The following is a 22,425-nucleotide window of genomic DNA, read 5'->3' on the forward strand; positions in this document are numbered from 1 at the left end:
TAAGCGAACGTGACAAAAGTAGCGCAGCTAGAATTAGCCGAACCAAACTAAGCCAAACAGTCATCGACCCGCAGAATGTTGAAAATTACTCAAGAACTACTGCTAATTCAAACTTAGCTGAACTCTGAAATGTTGGCACTTGAGAAAGTATTTAATTTGATAATTCATTAGAGTTTTCGGTTTTGTGGCTGTAATTTTGATTTTTTAATTATTTCAAAAAAAGAGGTAACGTATAACAACTTCATTTTAGGGTCTGTAAGTATTAATGGTGATTATTCAAGCAAAGTAACGGGTCTAAACTAACCAAGCTGAAAGGCGAAGATATGTGTATCCATAAATGTGTGTCATATTATAATTGTGTTTTGTGGCCTTTTGTTGTCTTATTTTTGTAACTTGTTTGAGCTCAATAGGTTATTATTGTTAAATAACGTGCAGGTACATACCTTGATACGACACTCTAGAATAAGCCGATCCGTGAGTTGCCGTAAAGCTTATATGTCATAGCATCGAGAAGCCAATCAAGCTGTTAATCTGATAGCTTTAATACCATGGCAAAAGCATCACTTACCTTGACTTGTTTCACCATTGCCTTAGACATCATTAGGCTACATAATACCTCAAAACACGATTACACACCATGCCCCCTCTCCTAGGAAAAAGCCACCTCAGAAGATCCTAATTTCATATATTGTTATTTCCAATCAAGTTACAAACTTCCAAGATCAAAACTACAATTTTCCTTTTACCCCAAATACTCTATCATCTCCTTCGCTTCCCAAGGACTCTTCCTCTGCAGCTAGGTCAAGGGTCTTGGACTCCTCTTGACCAGTGCAGGCATCTGCCGTACTGACAGGCTTGCTGCTTTTATAAACCCTGGGGTCTCAAAAGACTCCTCCAGGGAGCTTTTAGCAATGCCTACAGTTTCCACCCTGGCCTTCTCCGCACTCAAGCTTTCCTCCCTGGAATCGCCCTCCAGGCTTGGATTACAAGAGCCAGGTCCAGCAGCCTTCTCTGCTTAAGCATGGGCGCCGGCAGAAACGCTGTCCACCGCGGGCCTAGCCTTCGCAAATCTAGCGGGAAAACGGGCTTTCACCTTGGCCATTTCAGCTAAGACGCCTTGGAGGGCGACAGAGCTCTCATACTCCTCACTCAATTCCATTTCCTCCTTCTCTAACTCCCTAATCTGCTCCTCAAACCTGCGCTGTAACCTCTCTCTCCTTAACCTAATATTTTTCCTTTTCTCCTCAAATTTATTCTCATCCAAAAAGCTGTCGCTTTCTATTTTGTCTAAAAACTCATTCACTTTGTTCAATATAGAGGCTTTCTGTACTTTGCCACTGTTCTTTATTACACCGGCATAACTAGCACCAGATCGAGAAATTGATTCACTAGCTGACATTATGTCTAATTCTCTTTCAGCTTGATCCTTAAGACCAGACACCATTGGTTTGGGTGTTAATAAACGCTTAGGTTCCATATTTTCCTTCAAGTTCATTTTAAAACCATGAAAAATGTCAGGAAACTCCTTTTGGTCAAAATCATCTTTGCACATACTATTAATGTCAAGCAATTTTAGCTGATGTAACTCATGTAATCCTAAAAGATTTTTCCTAGAACCTGTTAAAACATACACGGAAGTGTCGACTGACCTAAGAGTGCTTCTGATTTCAACTTTACAAATTCCAGCTACAGATAGAGAAGATTCATCTGCGCTATATATACTACGTTCAGGTTTACTCAAACTCAGACCAAGCATTTTACTAGTCTCTTCTGTTACCGTAGAAACTTCTGCTCCTGTATCGAGTGTAAACTCAACATTTTTCCCATTTACTTTTAAAACTTGTTTAATGTCACTACTACATAGCCCATCTTTATTGCTTTTGGTGAATCTCACTCTATGTGGACTTTTTCTAAAACTCCTACTTTGTCTACTAGACTTGTACCTATCCCCTGATGGGCTTCTACTCCTACCACTGCTGCTATATCTCTTACAATCACGTCTAGACTCTCGTCTTTCAATACACTTGTTGCGAGGACAATCCTTAGAAATGTGACCTCTCTTTGAACAAACATAGCACCTAGCACTCGAGCAATCCCTAACATGATGTCCTTCCCTGTTACAAGCAAAGCAAATAATACTTCTAGCAGGGGAATTATATCGTCTAGGTGATGACCTTTTATAACTTTGCCTACCTCTCCACCCAGGTGAAAAGGTGTCAGATCTAGCACTACCTGAACTATCTCTTCTAGACAGCTTAAAATTAGGATGCTTACTACGAGATTGCCCGCTTCTCCTAGAAACTCGGCAAACAGGCGCAACAGGACTACTGTCACTAGATTCACTGTCTACTCTTATCCTGTCAACTTCTACCTTGATATCTCTCTTAGCACCGCTGATAATAGATTCTGATTCCCTAGCTAAATGACTAGCTTTCAATCTATTAGATAACTGCTCCCAAGTTAAGTCAGTCTCTTGCATTAGCCCTTTTCTGGTACCGGAATCACGCAAACCATTCACTGCTAAAGCTACACAAAAGCGCTGCCTTAAATCATCATTACCATCACCGAAATCCATATCTCTACTCAACTTTTCCACTCTCACCAAGTATTCTCTCTCTTCTTCCCCTAAAGCCTGTGAGACAGTAACAAACTTCATCGTTCTCACAAACACACTCTCCTCCCTCTCATAATGACCTCTCAAAAGATTTAAAGCCGTTTGATAAGCATCAGCTGCTTGGCTTGCAATATCAAACCCTAAGTTTCTCAGTAACTCCATTCCTCTGCTACCGATAGCGCCCAGTAAAACTAACAGTTTAGTCCTCCCCGCAAAGAGTGGGACCCCACCTTCAGTATTATCCATACGGAACGAAGTAAGCTCGCACGCAACCTCAAACTCACTAAGCCAAGACTTAAAAGAACTAGAGACGTTTCCATTATCTAGCCTCAACTTAGGGAAAACACCAACATCTAGCTGTCTAGCAGCCATAATCGCACACAACTATGACAACCACTTTTGACACACCTAACAATTAACACCTCGAGGAATCACTATAGCACTGCTACGATAATGCTACTCCACTACCTATACAACGTGGCAACCCAAATCTATAAATAACAATCACCTACCCGAACAACGCTACGACACAATAGCGTTACTAATTAATATTACCAACCCTCAACGATATATTAGAACAACACAGTATAATAACACCCCTCAATTAATTAATGTAACAACACAGTATCCTGCCTACGACGCCATGTTAAATAACGTGCAGGTACATACCTTGATACGACACTCTAGAATAAGCCGATCCGTGAGTTGCCGTAAAGCTTATATGTCATAGCATCGAGAAGCCAATCAAGCTGTTAATTTGATAGCTTTAATACCATGGCAAAAGCATCACTTACCTTGACTTGTTTCACCATTGCCTTAGACATCATTAGGCTACATAATACCTCAAAACACGATTACACACCAATTATCGTTTGTGCGTGAGGGATAATTGTAAATATGTTATGTAAGTCTTTGTGGTTTCAGTGCATTGTATTGCTTTTTTGTCTAGTTAGATACTTTTAGTAACTTACTAACTGTGATGCAATACCTTTTCTCTGAGTTTTTTTGTGCGATTGCATAACGTTTTTTTTTCTTTTTTTACATATTTGTCTTGAATGAGTAGAGTAAACTAACTAAACTCTTCCTAATACAAGTGCTCAAATGTGTAAGTCGAGTTACTCGCTTACTGGAAATCATCAACACAACCTATTTCAGCGATTAAGCCTGTATGATTTAATCAAGTCTAATGAAAACAAGTGTTCTTGTGGAGAGTTTGGCTTATGGATTAGCAAGTTGGAGTTATTAGCTAAGCTGCAGCACGTCGAGGCTTTGACATTGTTATGTGCGGTATTTAAGGAATTTACTCACTCGAACACCACACTAACATCAGTGATTAGTGATTACCTTGTCTCACTTTATCCAGATTATGCTTTTATGATTAATGTCTCAGAAGGCAAGCCGCCTTATTATGGTTGCCAAGAAATCAATTTATAGGACTTGACCCAGATTCTTAGTGCAAGTCTAAATATGCTATTTATCAGATGTCAGTGTAGCAATAGAAGTACTCTTTATTCTCATAAACCAAAACCTTCATACACAATAGCAAAATTCTAAAATAAAGCAAAGCAACAATAAGTAATAAAAGCTAAGTAATAAAGTAGGCCTATATCTTACATCAACAACTAGTTGAATCTGCCCTTAAGCTCTGTCTTGTACGTCTACAAGAGGTCACATTCAAAAGAGTGAGAGAAAAAAGGGATGAAATATTATAAGTGTTTCTTTTTATAGGCAATTGATTAGCCTGAGAGTAGATGTATAAGGGTTAAGGGTTGTGTCTCTATATTTCTGTGGTTGGTCATTGAGGTAGCACTGTCTTCTAGTACGTCAATGGAAATTCACCAGATTAATGAGATGGTATATTCAAATTATTTTGTCAATGTCCGGTGTTTAGCTGGAAGGAGAATGAATTTCAGCTTCACTTGGTGGTTGATTCTTTTAAGTTTAGAGTTCTTAATTAGCTGGTTGCTGCATTTGAAATATTGAACTTTGGATGCCTTCAGGGGTCTTGTTGCTGGTGTGGCTTGCTATCTGTACGTCCCGTTGTGTGTGTTGTGTGTACAACTTCTGGGCATAATCCATTCTTTAGCGGTGTCTTTGTATTTCCAAGCAACAGCATAATGTAGGCTATGTAAATCCAGTAATCTGTTCCATTCCGTGTCCGTATCGAGTTTTAGTGAAATGTCAATATAACAACATCATTTGTGCGATTATTTCTAAATGGACCAGCGTTCTCTATGTATGAACAGTTGCTGCAATCAACATAGAATGACTCCGCAATGTCAAATCAAGAGCCACTGGCAACGTTCAGTGTTAAATGTTATAATGCATATGAACAGCTACGTGAATGTGTATTACTTGATGGAGAAACAGTAGCTTTGTTAGATAGTTAGATTTGTTATACTTGCATCGACTCACTGATGCCATAGGCTAAAATAATTTTTGAGCCACTGCTAAAGTGCGCATTTGCATTGGGATTATTAACAGAAGTATCAAATCAACTATAGGCAACAGCAGCTGTGGAAGATATAGGGTTTGATGAGATAGTCACAAAAGCAAGGTTAGTTCTATTGACTAAATTAGAGTCATCGTTCCATGTATGCAGCACTGGAGTCACGCGAAAACTTGACAAACCTACTAAATGTTACACTTGCTTAGCTTTGGCCACGTTTCCAGAGTATGCCTTCTTGGAAGAAAAGAAAACTACACTAGCAAACAGATTCGCTGTTGCAATTGTAATTTGGTAGGCCACATAAGTTGCCACTGTAAGACTAAGATAGTCAGTTAGGAAATGAGAGCAGGGGAGCATTTGCATCGGTTGCTCACTCAATCTCACTCGGGGAAACTGACACTTCCATTTGTTCCATTTGTCACATCAACAATTAAAGGTATGACCTTAAAGACCCTAGTTGACAGCGGTTATGAGCAGTCCGTAATAATGAAAATGTTGCGAGCCAATTAGGTCTGGTGTCTGCAGGACGTGTTAGAATGGTGAGAATGCTAATTAGTAAGACTACCCAGTGCTGTGGTGAAGTAACAGTAAGAATGGCCGTCAGATCTTTTGGTGTACAATTGTATTGTTTAGTTGCTCCATATTTTTTGTGTAGGTGCAGAATAATTTTAGACATAAATGGAATATTTAAGTTACCGTAAATTCTTTATTTGAACGCTGTAGCACTCTTTTTTAACCCTTCTCTTAGAGTGGCGCTTTAGTAGAGATTGCGGTCAAAAAAAGAGTCGTGTTGTATTTGTCAAACACCTCATCAGGATGTTGAGAAGATAAATTTAACCCTTTCACGGGCGAATCGAATGTCGCCTGTGGAAGGGTTAAATATTTGCACTATATATTTTGCACTGTCCTTCAGGCGGTGCTCCATTAACTTTTTTGGAGGCAAGAAATTTGCTAATTTACCTCCAACTTGTCATAGATTTTAAAAATAAATATACACAAGGAAGCTGATACATGTCTCTACCAGTTGATATTTATTGCTTGCAATTAACCAATGATGATCTTATATTATGCGTTGCCATTTGTTGGCGCTTTTAAGTTTTTTATTCAATTTTAAATTTGAAGATATATTTTTATTTTATAGTTATATTTAACAAGGTTTCATAAAAGCTTATTGCTCTCATTGATATTTTTGTTACAGTTTGCAGCCAAAATTGGCTTTTTATGTGCAGTAGAACAGGAGTTACGAGCATCGATCCATTGTTAGCTGAGTTCAGATTACCGCAATCATGCTATTACATAGTTTGCTATAAGTATGCAAATTTATAAGTTTCATAATAACAATTTCTCAATGCTACAAATATATATTCAAGAACAAGTGACATAATCAAACCATAATTATAATAAATACATCAACAAATATTAACATTTTAAAGTAAATATTAGCATCATTTGCTTGGCCAGTTGCACTCTTGTCGTTGCTTTCGTTTGAAACCATTTAATATTCTTCTGGCTGTTCAATACCTTCCATAGTTTTTTTCTGACTTCGACTTCCCTTTTGTACAGCTGATCTAGTTGATATTAGCGTCCAAATGATTTTTAGAACAGCAAAACTTTTTACGCGATGCCATTTTGAATAGAAACTTCTAGCGTGATTAAAGAAAAACCGCATGTAATCAAAATAGCCTCACAATGTTAGCTTCAAAATACGTAGTTGTGCATTTTCCATCGTAAATGCGAAAACCTTTTACACATACATCAAAGTATCAAGACTGTGTTAAAAAAGTAACTACTATTAGCCTGATACAGTTACTAATTCTTTCTTTGGTGTTGCAATCAAAGTTTTTAACGAAAAAACTTGAGGACTTGGAGTTAGAAAATAGACTTCGATATGAACAGAAACAACAAATGAATCCATTGTTGTTGATTGCAATCTGATTATCATTAATACGGTTTTGTGGATACTTTCCACTGATCACTTCCTATTATGGGTTTATGGAGATTAAGAATGTCAAATAGTATCGGTCAAAAAAAGTGGCTTTCAAATAGAAGTTGCGTTCAATTAAAGGGTGGAACTCTAGTTTTCAACCCTTCTCTCATAGTGGCGCTCAAATAGAGGTGGCATTCAAATAAAGGTTGCGTTCAAATACAGGTTTTATGGTAGGTGGAGCTTGGATTCATTCCGGTAACACTGCAGTTTGGGCCTGAAACTGGAGCTCACTTGTAACATCAAACAAAGAAGAAGCAGGCTTGTTTATTGATGTCAGTGACTTTAAAGCCACGTTTGATAGATCTACGTGGCATATTTTCTGGAAGTGAAACGATCAAGAGCCTGTACTCAGTAATCAAGGTGCAGAGTGTGCTATAAAAGAATACTGTAAAGATTAGTATGATAATGAAATTAAACTGTTGATTAATGATGGTTGGCTTGAAAGATATAAAGAATACATGGCAGGGTGAGTGGTGTAATTCTATTCATGTCAGTTGTTCAACCAAATAAGAGTAGGAAAGTTAGGCCAGTAATGGGTTATAGTAGAGAGCTAAACAAGTACGTGCATAGTAATCTAGGAGTGGTGTTGCGGTTTGTCAAGACAAGTTAAGGCAATAGCTTAAGTTTGGTGACACAGCCTGCATGTTGGGCTCGCAAAAAGTGTATTTGCAATTGCCTGAAGATGTCTGATTGCAGTGATTTCATGCATTAGAAAGGACAGTTGTATGGAATGACTTGCATGGAATTTAGCTTGAATGTCGCACCAAAGGTGATGCGCTAGTCTTGTCATTTGATAAAAAAGTACAAGCTAGAACAGATCATTATATAGATGATATAATAGTCAATGAAGGAGTTGTCCCAGCAGCCAAAGTTGAAGAACACTTTGGCTGGTATCAAAGGAGCCGAAAAGGCTTAACAGTGCACAAGTTTTGGGCTTGTGAGTAAGTGATTCTGAGACTAGTAGGCTCAAGTGGCTGGGTTAATTCTTTGTTGAAGGACAGTGAAAGACCTAAAGTGCGTGAACTAAGTGAAATGACTTTAAAAAAACAGCCAAGTTTAATTATTGAGCTGATAGCAGAGTAAAATTTAAAGCTATGCATCACATTGGTCAAGTCAAGTGAAAACAAAGCAGATGAACTAACTCGAGTATCACAAAAGTGCTCAAGTAGTAAAACATCGTCCGTGAGTGAGGTTGTGACAGATGGAGACATCGTAAAGAGGTTACACAACCTCCATGATACTCGTCACTTGGGCGTCGACCGTATATTATACTTGGCTACAGCTAAATGGGGTTCAACAGTAACCAAAGCAGAAATTGTAAAGAAATGGCACGTGTGCAAGAGAATTGACCCAGCTCTGGCCCGATGGGAAACTGGGAAGTTATGTGTAAATAAAGATTATAGCGTCTTGCTACCGACATTGCAAAGATATTCCGTATGTATCTGTTGTGGACGAGATGAAATATGTATGTATGCTGCATGGAGAAAGTTTAGGAATGAAACATCACATGGAGTACATGAGCAAATGGAAAACATCTTCGTCGAGCGAGGTGCTCCTACAGAACTGCTGTTCAATAATGGCCCCTCTTTTGAAGCACTAGGTCATATGCTGAAGAAGTGGAATGTGGCTCACGTATTCAGTTGGGCACATAGGGCATCAGGAAATGGCATCGTAGAGCGCAATCATCGCACCAGTCTGCGATGATTGCGAATCCTAGCTAAGTCGGGAAGCACAGTGATACACCTCATGCTGACGGTATTGTGCAATCTGAGAGACTATTTAGCTATAAATCTGTTACCTCGATAACTCCAGGTACTGTTAACGGAGACACTTGCATGAATCCTTACAGCTTGGGAGATTTGGTTTATGTAGAACTATGCAATGCAAGGTGTACATCAAGGTGACAGACAGGCAATGTTACAGCTCTCATTTCTAATGCTGTTGTCAAAGTGGATGGTATGACACAGCATGTAGGAGGTAACAGGTTTTTCTGGCGTCATAATGTCTTGCCTTTTTCTACAATAACAGACTATGAAGTAGATTTCAGTACTGATGGGATAGTACTGTAGAGACTGACAATAGTCATATTGAGGAGTCTGATAATGAGACTATTGTAGAGTCTGAAAGTGGCAGTCGTATAGGTAGTGATGAACATAATCTCGGAGATGCTAGTAATAATACTGTAAGTACTAGTATATCACAACCTGTTAAGCTGCGTTCACACCAGCCGATTTCAGACCGATTATCTGGTCGATTTTACACCGACCAAGAATCGCATCATGTGAACAGGGCAAACGAGACCAATTTTGTCCAGAGAAATTTTATTGGGCAGTGGCTAATCTGGTCGATTTTAGGCCAATTTTCAATTTGAGTAGCCAATTAAATCACTTTTACAGCCAGTCACACATTGCCATTTAAAGTGAATGCCATATTTTTTCACATTTGTGCATGTTTTTGTCATAGCTTCACTCGTGTGTAATAATTATGTTGATAGGACTCCTTAATCAAGCGCCTCTTAGGGGTGCTATCAACAAAACTATTTCTCGCATTCGATAATTATAGCAATTGTATAATCATGGAAACATTTGCGTCAATTATTACGTTGTTGCTATAATAATTGAAGCATATTATGTTAGCCAAAAATCGTCTTCCCAATAGTTATCCATTATTAGGGTTGAGCTGGGCAGTGCAAAATAATCAGGTAACTTGCTAAAAACGTTTACGAGAAAGATAGCAGGAAAGAGTCAACAAAATGCAAAGCAGGACTCACTGAAAAGATATCAGCTTAAGTTATTTGACCCATCAAATAAAAACTGGCAAAATCACTCACTTTCAATCGAAACTCAGCCTGCTGTGAACAAAAACCAAACCTCTGAATGTTCTATTACAATATGTTGTTGTTACAGGGATTATTAGGTGTAAAGCACGATGCAAGTATTTAGTTCAAAAGAACAGACAAATATATTTTCATCCTCATTCACTAAAGTCAACTTTGCAAGTTCGATGACTTTATTCCGGTGAAACGTTTTAATCGATTCTTAGTTTGTTTTTATGTACATTTGTAAAAATTGCTGTCAGATATCCCTCAATTTTTTTTCACTATGATTATAGCAGCTATTCGTTGTAAGGATTTTAATGCTGATAACCAATAACAGCTTTATAGAACAATATGTGCTCTTTTCCGTTTGAAGTCTTTGCTAGAAAGGCATTTGTTATACTCTATGTCTTTGTTTTAGATGTGGATAAGTGCAATCTGAGTTGGGTACTGTATCTTCTACATATCATAGAGCTGCTGTTTGTGGTGCAGGCACTTTTTAATAGGTGTAAAGAGTGCCCCCTATGACTATGATGCACAAAGCTGGTGGGACCACAATTGTGAATATTGGAGGTCAGCTTTTTAACTTTTCTTTTGCGCAATCAATTATTAGTTATAAGATGCTGCATTGAGGCCATATTTGTAGCTTGATAGTTTAATGTCTGTTATGAACTGTGGCTTAGGAAGCCATACTAAGTGCTTAACTAGGTTAACTGAAATTGCTGTGTACTCTTTTGGTTTCATGTGGGATCTGATTAGCAGATTGGAGTTATTTGCTCTCATATGTAGCATTTGTTGCAGACTAATATTTTAGTTAGTTGAGGTCCTAAGGCTAACGCATACACAATTTTTTCTCTTGTTTTTGACTTCATTACGTTAATAAATATTCTAACATATTAATTAATTATCCAACATCTGCTACATCAATATATTACACCCTGACGGCCAGTCAGGTTATTTTAGTTTGGTTTAACCGCAGCATAAAACTATTTCCTATCGTCTAAAAGGAGCTGTTCCTATACTTTATGCATATTATGTCTATGCAGTTAATATTTCTTTGCAGGAAGTGATGCTAGGCTGCGAGGAACCAATCAGGTTTTTGCTGGTGATATAGATGAGTCGATGGTAACTATTAATTTTTCAATCACAATTATTTTCTTGTGTTAGTTTATCCTCTTGCATAAGCTTTGCCTTAGTTCTCTTTTGCATTCTGCTAGAATAGGTTCAGTTTTGCAGCTATAAGAGTTGATTATGTCATAACTATTGATTTTTCGATACTCTTATTTGAAGAGATCAAAACATTGGTTGTTTTACGCCTTTGATTTTTTGTGCAAAAAATTATGACTTTCTCATCTCTTCATAGCCTGTGTTTTGGCTCAGCTTTGCTTTTGTTGTTTCCCTTTTGAAAGTGCTCAGTCAAACATGACCTCAAGCTACATTACAATTTAGCAACCAATCAAATAGTTTTCTCTGGGTGACTAGAGGGATCTTTGCTGTGTTTGACCATGTGGGAAAGGTGTATTTAGCCAGCACCTTTAGCTGGATACATATTATACGCAAACAATGTCACTTTTGCACTTGTAGCAGTCGTTTCAGTATGTTGGGTCGTCACAGAACACCACGAAGGAGTTCATCCGAGCTGTAACTCGCTCATCTAGAGGAAGAAAACTAGCTGCATATATGATACTAAACCTTGTCACAACAGGTGTGTTTATGTGTGTGGTTATTCTCATGAATGTGCACCAGAGTTTAACCAACACTTTCGGGGCATCGGGTAATTCATAATCTGATGACGGCTTTCAATTTTGTATGAACACTTGTACACATGTGGGATATATATAGCTTGGTTTGAGTCTAATGCTTGTGATTGGCCTAGCATGCCATAGCCTTATACAGCTGACTCACGTTGAAAATGGACCATGTTAATTCGGATATCGGATAAGATGGACAAATTTTGGCACAGTTGCTGCAATGAATGTGCAGTTGTGTTCAAGCAATCGGTTTATCATGATTTTTAGTAAAATTTTTGAAAATGATTTAAATGTAAGAAATGATTGTCTATCACAGCCGTTTATATAAATCACTCGCAAGAGTGAAATACGGTTTTCAATCATATCGTTTGTGTGCTAATCAACTTTCACTGTGGTGATATATATAATTTTATATGAATTACAAGTGTGCTAAAAACCATAGCATAAGTTTGAAAGAGTTATTTAATATTCAGTAAAGCAAATAGTTGTAATACTTTGGGTAAATGGAAAGTTCCAATGATTTGCCATCACAGGAGTTGTCTAACCATCATTGCTATCTTCAACAGTTTCCAAAGCTTAAACCTTTTTTGTGACGAACTCAATATTTTATAGTTTATACAATGTAGTGTACAGTATATTAAGCAATGTATATATACCTTATTGGTGTGACTTCTCCTGTATATATAGACCTATATGTAGGTACATCAGGTAAATAAGACAATCAGCTAAACCAGACCACCCCTAGTAGTCAATTTTAATGAGGGTCGACTGTAAATTTACATTTTGCTTTAAACTTTATTGAGTAGTTATCTGACCTTGGATAAAAATAAGATAATGTGCAATAAACTAAAATGGTATTCTGCATAGGCATAATTCCGGATCAAAATATAGTTATTGATACCATAGCTGTTTTTCCTTCTAGTGTAGACTTGGTCATCGCCAAACCTTGAAGTTGCCTCTCCTTTATTCATGCCATCAGTCGCATCCGGATACATAGATGTTTCGGTTAATAAAATTACAGTATATTATATTCTTTATAGCGATCCTGCTTCTATGGACACAGATGTCCAACTCTATGTCTATGACTGCCCTTGCCTATATGACAGTTTTTGATCTGTCCTACCTGCTCACAGCTGCCGTCTCTATTTGGGTCTCTAGCAGGAAGCCATCACCTATCTATTCTTTTGGCTATGAGAGGTTTGAGGTATGTTGACTTTGGAGAGTTGACGCTTACTTCCGTTGCTTGAGTGAAGCAAACGTTTTGACATCTAAATAGTTTCCTTGAAATTTTTTTACTTTTTTGGCGGTAGGAGGCTGTACACAAATGGGATTATGGACATATGATGTTTGATGAAGTCAGGATGAAATCATAAAAACTATCAACTGTAATCTAGTTTATTTTGGATTATAATGGTTTTGTAAGAATATCATAATCATGTAACCAATGAATACATGTTTATGTAAGTCTAGTTTTGTACATTTTGCTGTCAAAAGGTCACAAATTGGAAGCGGATGCATTCGTCTTACAGTAATTGAGTCTAATAATAAACTTTATTTCATAATTATGTTTTAAAAGTTATAATTTTCATAAGTTCCGGAGATTTTTCAACATGCATATATTTTTGAATTTATATAACAAATTTTACCATAAAAAATAACCCAAATATAATGCTTTTTTTTGTGTCAAATTTCAATTTGGAGAGAGCATTATAGTTGAGTGTGAAAATTCTCAATTTGCAAAATCAATTGCTGTGTGAGAAAAAATCCCATTATGTGAAAATTTTATTTGTACGTATAGGTTATTTTATTAATCAATATAATACAGGGAGAGAAGTTGCAGGAGTTGAATAATCGGCTTATGCACCGTATTTTCTAGGCTATGATATGCTCAGGGTTATACGGTACAGCATCAATTAATATGTCAATTTTTGTCATTGTCTTTTGTTCAACTAATTGTAATTGTCGATAACTCTCGAAAATGATCATTCGTAGGATAACAAAAAATACAAAACTCACTGTTTAGTTGGGAAAGAACAATACAACATGAGCAAAACTCACTCTTTTTGACAGCATTCAAATATCCTTCCTTAAAAACAAAATGCAAAACTGTTTCGCAGTGACAATATACACGCAAAAATCAGTCAAGTAACTTTCTTTTTTTGGTTCATTCCTTTTCCACATATTTTTCCAACTTCTTTGATGTTAGAGTTAAACATGAGATTTCGACGTCGAGTAGACCCGGATCTCTCTTGTCAGTACCAGAGTCGGTCTCATCGCTGTCATCAGCTTGTACTGCTAAAGTTCTAATGACGCTAGAGACTGATACCTTAGCTCAGGGAGTATTATGATTGAGTAAGCATTATATTTGGGTTATTACGGTGGTATCTACTCAGTTAGCAGCCCAGTTAACACTCCGTACACATATAGATTAAGTCAGCTTTCTGCTTTGGATTCTAATTAATGATTAATGATTTAGGTTCTAATGGTTACATATTTCTGACTAGCAGAAAATACAGCCATTTGCAACTATTATAACATAATTTCATGATAAACACGGGCTTGTCATTTAGTTTGTCAGTAAAGAAAGTGGTGTGCTTCTCATGCGTGTAACTCAACATTAGATGTATGCAAATACCTCTTCGTCTCATCTAGATTAGGACTATTAAGTATAAGTTGATGTCTATATGCATGTCTAAATGCCATGTTAACTACTGCAAGATTTTGAAGTAGTTTTCCCATTAACATGGATTTAGCCTAAGTTAGTAACAAGATTAGTTTTTTGCTACTAGGGAAGTCTAAGGTTGACCAATGTCAAAGTTCATAGTCTACTAACTGAACCATTGATTATTATGTTAAATAGACTATTTTCCAAGTTGACTATTTAATATGTTAACTTTATGAAATTTGAACTATTATAAGCTATGCTCTCATTATATATTGTGCTTTCTATATCCTTGCAGGCTTTTGTTGCTTATTAAGGTCAGTGTTGTATTTTTCGTTTCAGGTTTTATCTGTATTTGCAAGCACCATGTTGGCCCAGCTTGGCAGTTTTTTTATTTTCAAAGAAAGCGTGGAAAGAATGTTTGAACCGCATCATATACATGAGTGAGTACCTTGAGATTGTCTACCATAAGAATGAGCAAGCTTTGACAGAGTACAGTTGGTCACAATTTTTTTTATATTTCCTCATTTGTGTTAAACTTGTTCCTTTTTATGCAAAAGTAGGGGCAGACAATTCCTAAATTACAAACGTGACAGTTTACTTTTTATTGCTACTCGAAAAAGGGTCTCAAGTTGTTTTCTTTTAGTTAGCATTCTATTACTTCTAATCAATGGCTTTTATTACATGCAATAGTTCGTGTTCAGAGGTACAATCAAATATAGGCATATTTTTCAGAATTTGTGTTAAAAATCTAGTTTGCAAGCTCAGCAGGTGGTTTACCTGGATGCTCTAGAATCTAGATACTCTATGGCAAGAGTCATTCAATAGATAATCATTATTAATGGCATATTAGGAGTGATTATCATTTTTAAATATAATAGTATCAATATCTAGCAGTTATCGATGCTATTTCTTTTAGTTTATTATTTACTAGTTAAAGGTTGACTTGCAACAAAATTCACATTACAGTTATTTAGTATCAAAATATTCAGCATGTCTTACTCTTCTGTGTTGTAAGTGCAAAATATGTGGAAATGTTACTACAAGCTCTTAAAAGCTCAAAAGCGAACAGTTAATCGCAGCCATCACGAGACCGCTGCAGATTAGAATGTCTTTTCAAAACGGCTGAAATGGGACGTAGTTGTACAAGATGGCTTCTGTTTACACTTTCACGCACCCTTACTCGTCGAAATATTCTCACAAATACACTTCACGCATTCAATAAAACCATGTCTATTGTTCTTAAGCGTCTGTTTCATCATCATCATTGTAATGCTGTTACCTTGAGCACTGATATCTCAAAACCTACCGTAAAAATTTGTTTAACTTTTTAACCTTAGCTCGAAAAAGTGCATATCATCCTCTACTGAACATAATGAGCCTGTTGGTCACCTGTGATAGTCGAAAAATGCTGCAGAAATTATTTGCGCTGTTTGGCAGGAAGTATGGGTCACATAATCAGATTACGACTAGACAATTAGACCAAGCCGAAACAAAATTGCAAAGTAGTGAGCATCTATATTTGATACGGGCTCTTCGGTAAAACCCAAAGTGTTTCTCATAAACTAGTGCTACGAGAAGTTTTATATTGAGCCTTTTATTGGCCTTTCAATTTACGTGAGAACATCACGTGACAGAACAATAACCAAATGTAATGACTAGGTCAGAGAAATAAACTGATTTCAATTTATGGCGGTTTTGTGATGGCTGCGATTAACTGTTCGTTTGTTAGCTTTTAAGAGCTTGTAATCTCATTTTCACATATTTTGCACCTACAACACAGCAGGGTAAGACATGGTGAACCTTTTGATACCAAATAACTGTAATGTAAATTTTGTTGCAAGCCAACCTTTAAGTTGTCATTTTGTACATATAACATGAAATCATATGTAGCTGGACTTGCTTTCTTATTTTACTTTCATTTAACATACATTTTTATAAAATCTTCTTATATCTGTTTAGAAGTCGTATTTTGTTGGGAGTTAAATATGCTCTCCCAGGTTGCACTCTTATAACATACAATACGAATAATAAATATTGATATACATTATAAGGCCGTTTCTTCCCTTGGAGAGCTGGGCTGTCGTCATTCTTGGTTTATTCCCTTGCAATACACAAAAAATAAGTATTAATGTCTATTTAGAAATTGTCTTCCTCTAGAAACTAGACTACCTTTTATAGTTCTTCTTTTATAATATAAAGTGCCATTAATAAATATTAATATCTGTTTAGAGGTCGTCTTCCCCTTGGAGCAGGCCTAGCTTTCCTGGTCCATTCCCTTATAATATACAGTACAGAAAATCTTCCATTCCAGCATGTAATTCAAGCCTGCAGCTCAAGCTGGTTGCAGGAGCATGTCACGGATATCAGTGAGAGGTGAGTAGCTCTATTGCTTAAATTAAAAAACTTCATGCCCGGTTTTTTTCTATTCATTTTCATTGTCGGCTATTGGAGACGTTACGGTAATCTGTCTTTTCGATAATCTTTTGATATTCTGATGTCCACATAACATGTTTTGTACTTTTTAATTTACTAGTTGGTTTTTAGGCATGCCTGTGGTTACGTTAGCAGATATTTGGTGGACAATCTTAATTGATTTGGGGTTGCACTAGTAGATCTATGGTTATTTTTACAGGTCGATGATCATTTTTACAGGTCGATGATCATTTTTACAGGTCGATGATCATTCGCTAAATGTATGGTTACATTGGTATACTTATGGTCATATGATACACCTACAATTCTTCAATAGAATATGGTTTATCATGTTATATCTATGGGTTATTCTGGTAGTTCTTGGTTACTTTGATAGATCTATGATGATGTTTTTAGATCTATTATTTTTTTTTACAATTTTTGAATACTTGATGATTCCGTTATATTTAACATTGATCTAGAATATGTAGAATAATTCTTTAATAATTATATATATTTGCACTTTATATATTTTATAACTATATATAATAAATATGTTATTTAATGTTATATACTAAATAGAAATAGGTTTACTTGCTCATCAAAATCTTACACAAAATATGCCAAGGCTTGACATAATAAGTCAGTAGCTATATGCTGTCAGGTCAACATAGCTTTCTATAATTAATTTTATACATGCAGATTCTATACGCTATGTATTCTTCTATATTTTATGTTATGTGCTATATTCTATATTATCTATATGCTTCTGCTTGCACCAGTCTCTGCCATGTACTTCCAACTCTGAGCAAGCTGCTGCTGCCAAGGATCAATCCTCTCACACTGCTTGGATTTGCCTCCACCTCCTCAGTGGCAGCGACTTACATAGCAATAGACATGAAGTAAGTGTCTAGTACATCTGTGACAGTGCGGTGAACAAGGTATGGTTGAGTCAAGAGACTATCATAGCCTCTATACCAGCGACTGTTCTATGAACATGAGCAAATATGTCTGGAGTTCTAAAGATTAGGTGCACAAGCATATGGGACTATGTTGTACACTGACACGTATAAACTGGATAAAGTTCAAAAGTCAACACTCACTGACATTTTCTTGCATAGACTTGGGGGACATAGACATGTGAGTGCAGTTAAAAGCAGCATAACAATCATAGGCAGCACTCATTTAATTTTTTTTGTTAATTTGATGTGACCTATCAATGGACAACTCAAACGCAATCGGAAAAAAACTCAAAACTGTCTCACGGATAAAAGCACATTACAAAATTTATTACAAGAGATGTTCTTATTCTTTGATATAAAAATTTTCCTATTTCAATGCTCTGTGCGGGAGTTGTTCATTCTTTAAAAAACCCCGTGTCTCAACTTTTCAGACTAAAGAAATGTGCAAATTGCAGTCTGACCTGAACAATATAATCTATCAATACTTTCTTTGTAAAAGCTGGCTAACATCAGGTGTGAATATAATGAATGTCATGGTGAATGGAGTCATGTGCCCCACATCCATTGCTGTTTCTATAGATGAGATTTATGTAGAGCAATGTATGGTCTTGTCTATGTTCTTTTTTATCTGTGAAATTCTGCTCTATGGCGCTTACACGAATTGGCTACTGTTTAACTAAAAGTAAAAGTGGTTAAAAAGAAGCACCCTTATTGGTTAATATCTTTAATCAGCGCCAATTAATACAGGCTTATGATTGTTACAGAAACTACCAGGGCGCTGATGTAGCCGCTGCCGTGTGCATAGCTGTGTTCACTATTGGTACTATGTGGCCCATGGCAACTTATACAGGTATGTAATGCACGGTTCTTAATTACTAGCTTTAGATGGCTCTGATTATCTTGTGGGTAACGTTTGTCTTAATCTACTGTAGGTACTAACTGGTCTCTTGCCAACTAGGAATAAACTGGAGTTGTGTTCTCTTTCTGATTATTTTGTGAGTAGCATTGGGCTTGATCTAGTTTGGCTTTAAAGGAAAATGACAATAACATAGATCTTACTTTGTCATAAAACTGACAGAAATAAATATAGTTAAAAAAAGATCGTTTATTGGTAATTTATAAAGGCGATAATTTTCCCAATGATCTCTCAGGGCACATTAGCTTGACACGATACTCGTACTATTTTATATAATATATCATAGCCATCATAATATGATAGCTTTAGCTATGCTGTTGTAAGTTGCTATTTTCTGTGAGGGCTTTACTGTCTTATCTCAAGGTTATACATGTAACTTTGCTGCAGGAAGAATTCTTCTGCAGACAACACCTACTCACATGATCGGCTCACTGGACAAGTGTTTAAGGGAAGCATGCACCTTAGATGGTGTCTTGGAGTTTAGAAATGAGCATTTCTGGACCCTGGGGTTTGGCAAAATGGTAAGCGGAACTCTTATGCTCTGATAGTATTTACAGACTTGGTAGACAGGCTCTGTTTCTGGATGAACTCTGTACTGAGTCTGTTGGTTTAAGTCTTGGCTTCATATCACATCTCTTTCATTACTGGAAATATTCAACTTTTTGAAAGTTTGTTTACTCATCGGTGGAACTGAAATTTACAAACACAAAATCTCTAAAGCTAAGTTAGCGTTTTTGGATTCTGAATAAATGTTTGTATTATTACTTTAACAACATAAAAGCTTATAATTTCCGAAGTATGTTTTCCAATTTGCATTATTAAGGGTGAGGGGTGTAGGTGGACAACTCAATCCTTGATCTTGGCTTTTTAAAAGACGCGTTCTATACTGTATAATTTGGATGAACACTTTATAAGGCTTATCTACAAATAGAAATATTTTTATAAATTTACACAAGGCAAATGTATTTATGGAAAGGTGTATCCAGTAGCAGTCAGTTTGACTACATCCATTCACTGCTAGTGTTGTGGGCTGGTTAAACTTTCTCCTGACAAAACAACTTTAGGAAAATTAACTTTATTATTGTGTTTGACATTTTAAAGAGTGACAAACTGTGTTTTTAACTTTTTTTAAAAGTTTATGAAAATAATTTGAGCCGGAAAGTTTAATTTCATTTTATTGCTCATTTCAACATCCTCATCAAGGTTGATAAGTGAATCTGTTATCCACCAGACTGCAGACTATGAGAGTTCGAAAGTAAATCATCAGAATCAGGGATAGAAAATAGCTGTGAAGAGTAGAGCGAGGGTTTGCTATAATACTAAATAGTTAAGACCTTCAAAACAAAGTTAGTTTGCATCGTACACTAGGAAGTTGTCTTCCCTATGACTAGATAATTACGAGACAAAGTTTGCCGTTGCTATACAACATCTCTTTTCTAGTAAGTAGATTCATTCCTGCTACTTTCTGTGTGTCTGATCGATTTGGGCTGGACCAAGTTCAATTCTCTAAACAAAGCTCTTTAGCAAATTGCCCACTGCAAATTCTGAGAAAATGAAAGCAATGCAAAGGTTTTTGTTTATAGATATAATACCTGCCAGGAACTTTTGATCAAACAAATGTGGTCGCTCTTCAATTTACCTCAATCCTCTAGTTATAAATTTTTTGGTGATGTTGAGAGTTTATTTTTTTACAATACAGTCAACACTTTATGTTTCAGTTAATTCATTCCAATATCTGATTTGTATATTAAAACTTTCATGTATATCTATCTACATGTACATGTATATTACTAATCCCATTTTAACATGGTGTGTCATGTCTGCTGTTATGTATCATGTATGTTAGTCTGTGTTAATGCTACGGGTTTCTGCATTTGTTGGTTGGTTTCATCTTAACTTCATTCATCTTAACTTAACGGGTCGCGAAATATATTTGTTGTCAAAACTATGTCTGATTCGTGAGAACCAGCCTCTTGCCCAGGCCAGGACTTACTTACCCAGGACTTCCTGCTAGTTGTAGTAGATACTTTACCAAGAGTCTACAGTACTTTATATACTTCATTCTATGACACAAAAACTTAAATGTAAATGCTTCAGGTAATTGCGTGTAACATTAAAACAAATGCTGGATTCCCATTAATGAAAATTCATGTTATAGCGAATGTGATGGAATTACTGTCATATTATATCTGTATTAATGATACTCCAGCCACTTGACACTCTTAGTGGCCCTTTTAAGGGCCACTAATCATTACAAAAGTTGTTCAAATTATGTTGCAATAGTACCACAAAATTAATCAGTTGAGAATATAATAAGCAAATAACTAGGATATCTCTTGTTTTTTGTCAAGGTCAGTTACATATGCTTATTTATTGGAAAAAAATTAATTGCCAATTACTGCTTATTGAAAACTCACTGCGTATGAATCGATAGAAAGTTCTGCAATTATTGGTATATACTATTTAGTATATATTATTTGCGGTGGTTTCCTGCAAAATTAGGATAGTAAATCATCACTACCAGCAAATGTTTCTTAAAATATGAACTGGTCTCATAAGTTTTGATGCTACTGTATCTATTGCAGGCAGGTTCTGTTCATGGATACATATCTATTGCAGGAAGTTTCTGTTCATGGATACATATCTATTGCACGGGGCTCTGTTCATGGATACATATCTATTGCAGGCAGTCTCTGTTCATGGATACATATCTATTGCAGGCAGGTTCTGTTCATGGATACATATCTATTGCAGGGGGTTCTGTTCATGGATACATATCTATTGCAGGCAGGTTCTGTTCATGGATACATATCTATTGCAGGCGGGTTCTGTTCATGTGAGAGTACGCAGGGACGCGAATGATCAACTGGTTCTCGCCCACGTCTACAACAGGCTCTCCTCCATCGTGTCTCAACTTACCATACAGATATTCAAAGATGACTGGAGCCGCTCGACTGCTTACCAAATTATACACAACACATCTATGCCTCCACCAATTACACCTATAAAGCCTGTGACTCACCCCATCGCTCCCTCACTCAGGCCTAATTATAATCCATTGCCTGTAGCGACTGGTTCACAGGCTCAACCATGGACTTCTACTCCCTACGGAACGCCGTCAAAACCACCAAACATTTATAAGCAGTAACCATTTTTCTTTTTTCCTGTGACATTTTGTTTGTTTATTAAGTGGATGCAGGGCTTTCATAATCTCATTATACCCACATTGTGTAGGAAAAGCTTGTGACAAACTAGATATCATTTGCAGATCTAATGTGATATGGTTTTATAACTTTTGGAGTTGCTTTCACAACAAGCAAAGTTTTATGTAGGCCATTGATACTTATAAATTACCTACATGAAAACACCTAGATGCACATTTCTTCACCGTTGTTGGAACTTTTTTGATAGTTAAACATTCAGCAACAGCCAACAATTGACAACATTGAAGCAAACACTTTTCAGCTACTCCATTTATATCATGTGTAAGATATGTAGAGCAGACCCTAAAGCCCTGTTGTACTGTTTCAAGCTTATCCGAATGGCTACTTACATATGAATCAACGGACCAGTAAATTGATGGTTTTACCAATTAGCATTGCAAATCTCCTAAATATAGCCTGACATTGGGGATAAACATTTAATGAGCAGGCAGCCCTCACAGCGAGCAACATGTAATTCATGGGTAAGCTATTAGTCGCCCCTGGCAACCAGCGATGCTAAGTGAAGCTCCCATCAATTAGTATTGACCAGGTCTGACTTTAATAGATTAAATTCTTGCTGCCTTTTGTCTAAACTTCTTGCTCGTAAGCATACATATTGTGTTCCAAACACGCAACATTCGGTATAAACCT

The 22,425-nt window shown here is 36.5% G+C and overlaps 1 protein-coding gene across 1 annotated transcript; it reads left to right on the forward strand.

The window, feature by feature from the left end:
- Positions 1 to 100: 100 nt before the first annotated feature.
- Positions 101 to 21,939, forward strand: LOC137396256 (zinc transporter 6-A-like). Its single transcript, XM_068082444.1, has 11 exons — positions 101 to 225; positions 10,287 to 10,438; positions 10,929 to 10,990; positions 11,450 to 11,570; positions 12,657 to 12,820; positions 14,621 to 14,721; positions 16,511 to 16,654; positions 17,476 to 17,595; positions 18,420 to 18,505; positions 18,959 to 19,092; positions 21,393 to 21,939. The coding sequence occupies exons 2-11, from the start codon at positions 10,390 to 10,392 to the stop codon at positions 21,717 to 21,719; spliced, it is 1,308 nt and encodes a 435-aa protein (XP_067938545.1). The 5' UTR covers positions 101 to 225; positions 10,287 to 10,389; the 3' UTR covers positions 21,720 to 21,939.
- The last annotated feature ends 486 nt before the right edge of the window (positions 21,940 to 22,425 follow it).

This window comes from Watersipora subatra, chromosome 5, assembly GCF_963576615.1.
Source record: "Watersipora subatra chromosome 5, tzWatSuba1.1, whole genome shotgun sequence".
Lineage (NCBI taxonomy): Eukaryota > Metazoa > Bryozoa > Gymnolaemata > Cheilostomatida > Watersiporidae > Watersipora > Watersipora subatra.